General features: G+C 48.1%; 1 protein-coding gene across 1 annotated transcript in view; it reads left to right on the plus strand.

Annotated features, from left to right (window-relative positions):
• Positions 1–7,500, plus strand: part of LOC135526647 (teneurin-2-like) — a 71,719-nt gene that overhangs the window by 18,500 nt on the left and 45,719 nt on the right. The window contains exons 7-10 of the mRNA XM_064955163.1: positions 2,236–2,382; positions 5,741–5,957; positions 6,400–6,519; positions 7,179–7,440. Of these exons, the coding sequence (XP_064811235.1) occupies positions 2,236–2,382; positions 5,741–5,957; positions 6,400–6,519; positions 7,179–7,440 (746 nt within the window). The remainder of the gene's footprint in view (positions 1–2,235; positions 2,383–5,740; positions 5,958–6,399; positions 6,520–7,178; positions 7,441–7,500) is intronic.

Genomic DNA, 7,500 nt, shown 5'->3' on the forward strand with positions numbered 1-7,500 from the left:
GCTGGATGACACAACTGCTGCTACTGCTGCTGGGGAATGGTATCAACTTTCTGTAGGAGACCACGTCTTCTATCTACTCCTCTGTTCTGTTCTCTCTCTCTCTCTCTCTCTCTCCTTCCCTCTCTGTGTGTGCTGACCCATAACCCAAGGCTTTTTAAGGGGGATTTCATCACATCCAACTACATTAGTGAGGGGAATGGACTTAATAGTTTCTGAAATCCCACTTTATTTCTGGTTAGTATGAGGGGAATTTAATCGTCCTCTAGCATTAAGGAGAGGGCCTGCCTGCCTGCCTGCCTGCCTGGCTAGCCGATCAATGCCCCATATAGATGCTGCTGTCCTTGCTCTGCATAACGGTCGGTCAGCTTAAAATGGATCCATTTTACAGACAATCATGGCTAACACTCTGTTGTGCTCTATGGTCCTGGGCCAACGCACACATACACACACATACACCCTCAACACTCAATTAGTCAGAATAGTACATGGCTGGTCTGAGGGCCAGACCCTTTTTCCCCAATGACATACCCAAATCTAACTGCCTGCAGCTCAGGACCTGAAGCAAGGATATGCATATTCTTTATACCATTTGAAAGGAAAAACTTTGACGTTTGTGGAAATGTGAAATTAATGGAGGAGAATATAACACAATAGATCTGGTAAAAGATAATACAAAGAAAAAAAACATGCGTTGAAATTATATATTTGAAATGCAAGAGAAAGGTCACAATGTATTATTCCAGATTAGGCACAATTTTGATTTTGGCCACTAGACGGCATCAGTGTATGTGCAAAGTTTTAGACCGATCCAATGATCCACTCCATTTCTGTTCAAAATGTTGTATCAAGACTGCCCAAATGTTTATTAATACATTTTCATGTTCATAACTGCACTCTCCTCAAACAATAGCATTGCAATTCTTTTACTGTAAAAGCAACTGTAAATTGGATGTAACAAGAATTTAAGCATTCTGCCAATATCAGAGATGTCTATGTCCTGGGAAATGTTCTTGATACTTAAAACGTCATGCTAATCACATTAGCGCACGTTAGGCGAACCACCCCGTGGGTGGGACACCGATCCCGTAGAAGATTTAACCACTCAGAGTTAATGCCTAACCTTAACCACTCAGAGTTAATGCCTAACCTTAACCACTCAGAGTTAATGCCTAACCTTAACCACTCAGAGTTAATGCCTAACCTTAACCACTCAGAGTTAATGCCTAACATTAACCACTCAGAGTTAATGCCTAACCTTAACCACTCAGAGTTAATGCCTAACATTAACCACTCAGAGTTAATGCCTAACCTTATGATTTAGGAGCTGATGCCTGGACTTAACCTTAAACACTTTCAAATTTGATGTTTAGAACACCTTTGAAATTTGACGTTTGAGAAACATGGATGAACGTCTAACTCTGACGTGAGACTGTGAGAGCTGGTTGGGTCACAGTATGGAGAATGGAAATTAAATTTGCCATGCAGATATCTAATTGATGTGTTGTGTGATCAATCAATGTGACTTTCAGGAATGCTTTACCATAATCATTGGATTGACTGAGACCTTTAATGCATTAAAACACAATAAAGTATGTCTCTCTTTCTCTCTCCCTCCTCATCTATCACTCTATCTCTCCCTTCTATCTCTCTCTTCCACCCATTTGTTCTCTCTCTACCCCCACTCTCTCTCTGCCTATCCCTTACTCTCTATCCCGCTCTCTCTCTCTCTTTCCCCCTCTCTACCTCGCCCCTCACTCTCCCTCATCCTCCCACTCTCTCTCCCCCTCCCCCTCCCCCTCCCCCTGCCCCCCTCCTCTCTCACTCTCTCTGCCCTTCCCTCTCTCTCTCTCTCCATCCCGTCTCTCCATCTCTCCCCCCTCTCTCTCTCCCTCCCCCTCACTCTCTCTTACCCCTTTCTCTCTCCATCTCTCCCCCCTCTCTCTCTCCCTCCCCCTCACTCTCTCTTACCCCTTTCTCTCCCTATCTTCCCCCTCTCTCTCTCTTGCTCTCTCCCTCCCCCATATCTCCCTCCCCCTCTCTCTCCCTCTCCCTCCCCCTCTCTCTCTCTCCCTCTCCCCGCTCTCTCTCCCCACTCTCTCACTTTTTCTCCCCCCTCTCTATCTCTCCCCATCTCTCTCTCTCGCTCCCTCTCTTACTCTCTCTCTCCTTCCCCCCTATATATCTTTATCTCTCTCTCTACATCCCATGTTCCTCTCCCTCCCTCCCTCTCCTCAGATGGCTGTCCTAACCTGTGTAATGGTAATGGTCAGTGTACCATAGGGGAGCAGAGCTGGCACTGTGAATGCCAGACAGGCTGGAGGGGTGCCGGATGCAGCGTTGCCATGGAGACCTCCTGTGCCGACAACACGGACAATGAAGGGGGTATGTGTGGGAAATGAAGGGGTTAGACCACTGGTAGTTCAGCAGTGCAAACTTTTCATCTGAAGTTGAAATAAATTGTAAGGAGAATGAAGTAACCTTTCATAGTAAAATGTGTGTGTTTGAGACACTGAAACTATCTCAGCTCTCAGCTCTCCACTCTCTCTCTCCCTCCTCTCTTTCTCCACTCCTCTCTCTCTCCCTCCTCTCTTTCTCCACTCCTCTCTCTCTCCCTCCTCTCTTTTTCCCTCCTCACTTTATCCCTCCTCTCTTTCTCCCTCCTCTCTTTCTCCCTCCTCTTTCCCTCCACTCCTCTCTCTCTCCACTCCTCTCTCTCTGCACTCCTCTCTATCTCCCTCCTCTCTTTCTCCCTCCTCTCTCTCCACTCCTCTCTTTCTACCTCCTCTCTCTCTCCCTGCTCTCTTTCTCCCTCCTCTCCTTCTCCCTCCTCTCTCTCTCCACTCCTCTCTTTCTCCCTCCTCTCTTTCTCGCTCCTCTCTTTCTCCATCCTCTCTCTCTCCCTGCTCTCTCTCCCTGCTCTCTTTCTCCCTCCTCTCTTTCTCCACTCCTCTCTTTTACCTTCTCTCTCTCTCCACTCCTCTCTTTCTCCCTCCTCTCTTTCTCGCTCCTCTCTTTCTCCCTCGTCTCTCACTCCCTGCGCTCTCTCTCCCTCCTCTCTCTCTCCACTCCTCGGTTTCTCCCTGCTTTCTTTCTCCATCCCTTCTCCCTCCACTCCTCTCTTTCTCCCTGATCTCTTTCTCCTTCCTCTCTTTCTCCCTCCTCTCTCTCTCCCTGCTCTCTCTCCCTCCTCTCTTTCTCCCTCCTCTCGTTCTGACTCCTCTCTCTCTCCCTGCACTCTTTCTCCCTCCTCTCTCCCTCCACTCCTCTCTTTCTCCCTGCTCTCTTTCTCCCTCCTTTCTCTCTCCATGCTTTCTTTCTCCCTCCTCTCTTTCTCCATCCTCTCTCTCTCCGTCCTCTCTCTCTCCCTGCTCTCTCTCTCTCTCCACTCCTCACTTTCTCCCTGCTCTCTTTCTCCCTCCTCTCTCCATCCACTCCTTTCTTTCTCCCTGATCTCTTTCTCCATCCTCCCTCTCTTCAGCCTCTCTCTCTCCCTGCTCTCTCTCTCCACTCCTCTCTTTCTCCCTGCTCTCTTTCTCCCTCCTCTCTTTTTCCCTGATCTCTCTCTCCCTCCTCTCTCTCTCCCTGCTCTCTCTCTCCACTCCTCTCTTTCATCCCTCCTCTCTTTCTCCACTCCTCTCTCTCTCCATGCTCTCTTTCTCCCTCCTCTCTTTCTCCACTCCTCTCTTTCTCCCTGCTCTCTTTCTCCCTCCTCTCTCCCTCGACTCCTCTCTTTCTCTCTGATCTCTTTCTACCTCCTCTCTTTCTCCCTCCTCTCTTTCCCCCTTCTCTCTTTCCCCCTTCTCTCTTTCTCTCTATCTCCCTCCTCTCTTTCTCCCTTCTCTCTTTCTCCCTTCTCTCTTTCTCCCTCCTCTCTATCTCCCTCCTCTCTATCTCCCTCCTCTCTTTCTCCCTCCTCTCTTTCTCCCTACTCTCTTTCTCTCTGATCTCTTTCTCCCTTCTCTCTTTCTCCCTTCTCTCTTTCTCCCTCCTCTCTTTCTCTCTGATCTCTTTCTCCCTTCTCTCTATCTCCCTTCTCTCTTTCTCCCTCCTCTCTATCTCCCTCCTCTCTTTCTCCCTCCTCTCTTTCTCCCTCCTCTCTTTCTCCCTCCTCTCTATCTCCCTCCTCTCTTTCATCCCTCCTCTCTTTCTCCCTCCTCTCTTTCTCCCTCCTCTCCCTCTCCCTCATCTCTCTCTCCCTCCTCTCTCTCTCCCTGCTCTCTTTCTCCACTCCTCTCTCTCTCCATGCTCTCTTTCTCCCTCCTCTCTTTCTCCACTCCTCTCTTTCTCCCTGCTCTCTTTCTCCCTCCTCTCTCCCTCGACTCCTCTCTTTCTCTCTGATCTCTTTCTACCTCCTCTCTTTCTCCCTCCTCTCTTTCCCCCTTCTCTCTTTCCCCCTTCTCTCTTTCTCTCTATCTCCCTCCTCTCTTTCTCCCTTCTCTCTTTCTCCCTCCTCTCTATCTCCCTCATCTCTATCTCCCTCCTCTCTTTCTCCCTCCTCTCTTTCTCCCTCCTCTCTTTCTCTCTGATCTCTTTCTCCCTTCTCTCTTTCTCCCTTCTCTCTTTCTCCCTCCTCTCTATCTCCCTCCTCTCTTTCTCCCTCCTCTCTTTCTCCCTCCTCTCTTTCTCCCTACTCTCTATCTCCCTCATCTCTATCTCCCTCCTCTCTTTCTCCCTCCTCTCTTTCTCCCTCCTCTCTTTCTCTCTGATCTCTTTCTCCCTTCTCTCTTTCTCCCTTCTCTCTTTCTCCCTCCTCTCTATCTCCCTCCTCTCTATCTCCCTCCTCTCTTTCTCCCTCCTCTCTATCTCCCTCCTCTCTTTCTCCCTTCTCTCTATCTCCCTCCTCTCTTTCTCCCTCCTCTCTTTCTCCCTCTTCTCTTTCTCCCTCCTCTCTATCTCCCTCCTCTCTTTCTCGCTGAACTCTTTCCCCCTTCTCACTTTCTCCCTCCTCTCTTTCTCCCTCCTCTCTCTCTCCCTCCACTCTCTCTCCCTGTTCTCTTTCTCCACTCCTCTCTCTCTCTCCATGCTCTCTTTCTCCCTCCTCTCTTTCTCCACTCCTCTCTTTCTCCCTGCCACCTTTCTCCCTCCTCTCTCCCTTGACTCCTCTCTTTCTCTCTGATCTCTTTCTACCTTCTCTCTTTCTCCCTCCTCTCTTTCTCCCTCCTCTCTTTCTCCCTCCTCTCTTTCTCCCTCCTCTCTATCTCCATCCTCTCTATCTCCCTCCTCTCTTTCTCCCTCTTCTCTTTTTCCCTCCTCTCTATCTCCCTCCTCTCTTTCTCCCTCCTCTCTTTCTCCCTCCTCTCTATCTCCCTCCTCTCTATCTCCCTCTTCTCTTTCTCCCTCCTCTCTTTCTCCCTCCTCTCTTTCTCTCTGATCTCTTTCTCCCTTCTCTCTTTCTCCCGTCTCTCTTTCTCCCTCCTCTCTATCTCCCTCCTCTCTTTCTCCCTCCTCTCTTTCTCCCTCCTCTCTTTCTCCCTCCTCTCTATCTCCCTCCTCTCTTTCTCGCTGATCTCTTTCCCCCTTCTCACTTTCTCCCTCCTCTCTTTCTCCCTCCTCTCTTTCGCCCTCCTCTCTTTCTCCCTTCTCTCTATCTCCCTCCTCTCTTTCTCCCTCCTCTCTATCTCCCTCCTCTCTTTCTCCCTCCTCTCTATCTCCCTCCTCTCTATCTCCCTTCTCTCTTTCTCACTCCTTTCTTTCTCCCTTCTCTCTTTCTCCCTCCTCTCCTTTTCCCTCCTCTCTCTAGATGGTCTGACGGACTGTATGGATCCAGACTGTTGTATCCAGAGCCCGTGTCAGAACAGCCCTCTGTGTCGGGGCTCCAGAGACCCCCTCCAGGTGATCCAGCAGAGCCCCCTGTCTCTGTCCCAACCCCGGGTAGGATCCTTCTATGACAGGGTCATGATGCTGGTGGGACGGGACAGCACACACATCATACCTGGGGAAAACCCATTCAATGCCAGGTGAGCGAATACACACTTTAGATTACATACACATGACACATACTGCAACACACACCACACACACATGTGAATACTAACACACAATCTATTATTTTTGTTGATGTATTATACACAGTATCTCTCTCTCTCAATTCAATTCAATTCAAGGGGCGTTATTGGCATAGGAAACATATGTTAACATTGCCAAAGCAAGTGAAGTAGATAATATATAAAAGTGAAATAAACATTCAAAATGAACAGTAAACTTTACTCTCGCTCTCTCTCTCTCTCTCTCTCTCTCTCTGTCTCTCTCTGTCTCTTTCTCTCTCTGTCTCTGTCTCTCTATCTTTGTCTCCGTCTCTCTCTCTCTCTCTTTCTCTCTCTGTCTCTCTGTCTCTGTCTCTCTCTCTCTCTCTCTCTTTCTCTCTCTGTCTCTCTGTCTCTCTGTCTCTCTGTCTCTCAGCTTGGCGTCTCTGATCCGAGGTCAGGTGTTAACTACAGATGGTACTCCCCTGGTGGGAGTCAATGTTTCCTTTGTCAGATATCCACACTATGGATATACTCTCACACGCCAGGACGGAACGTAAGTACCACATACACACACTACCGTTCAAAACTTTGGGCTCACTTAGAAATCTCCTTGTTTTTGAAGGAAAAGTACGTTTTTGTCCATTAAAATAACATAAAATTGATCAGAAATACAGTGTAGACATTGTTAATGTCGTAAATGACTATAGTAGCTGGAAACGGCTTATTTTTGAATGGAATATCTACATAGGCGTACAGAGGCCCATTATCAGCTCCTGTGTTCCTGTGTTCCAATGGCACGTTGTGTTAGCTAATCCAAGTTTATAATTTTAAAAGGCTAATTGATCATTAGAAAACCCTTATGCAATTATGTTAACACAGATGAAAACTGTTGTCTGATTAAAGAAGCAATAAAATTGGCCTTCTTTAGACTAGTTGAGTATCTGGACCATCAGCATTTTGTGGGTTCGATTACAGACTCAAAATGGCTAGAAACAAATAACTTTCTTCTGAAACTCGTCAGTCTATTCTTGTTCTGAGAAATGAAGGTTATTCCGTGCGAGAAATTGCCAAGAAATTGAAGATTTTGTGTACTACTGTGTACTACTCCCTTCACAGAACTTTTCTTTCAAACACAAGGAAACTTCTAAGTGACCCCAAACTTTTGGACGGTAATGTACATAGTAACTAATGCAATTCTGATTCTGTCTCCAGGTTTGACCTTCTAGCGAACGGCGGCGCCTCGTTGACCCTGAGGTTTGAGCGCGCTCCGTTCATCACGCAGGACCGCACGGTGTGGTTACCATGGAGTCGTTTCTACGTCATGGATACGCTGGTGATGAAGACTGAGGAGAACACCATCCCAGGGTGTGACCTCAGCGGCTTCCTCCGACCTGACCCTGTGGTCATTACCTCACCTCTGTCATCACTCTTCTCCTCTCGACCCAGGGACAAGCCCATCATACCTGAGACACAGGTAACCAGACTCTCTTTCCATCTCCTTCCTCTCCTTCCTCTCATCCCTCTGTCTCTCCTC

Source organism: Oncorhynchus masou, chromosome 32, assembly GCF_036934945.1.
Source record: "Oncorhynchus masou masou isolate Uvic2021 chromosome 32, UVic_Omas_1.1, whole genome shotgun sequence".
NCBI classification, from domain to species: Eukaryota; Metazoa; Chordata; class Actinopteri; order Salmoniformes; family Salmonidae; genus Oncorhynchus; species Oncorhynchus masou.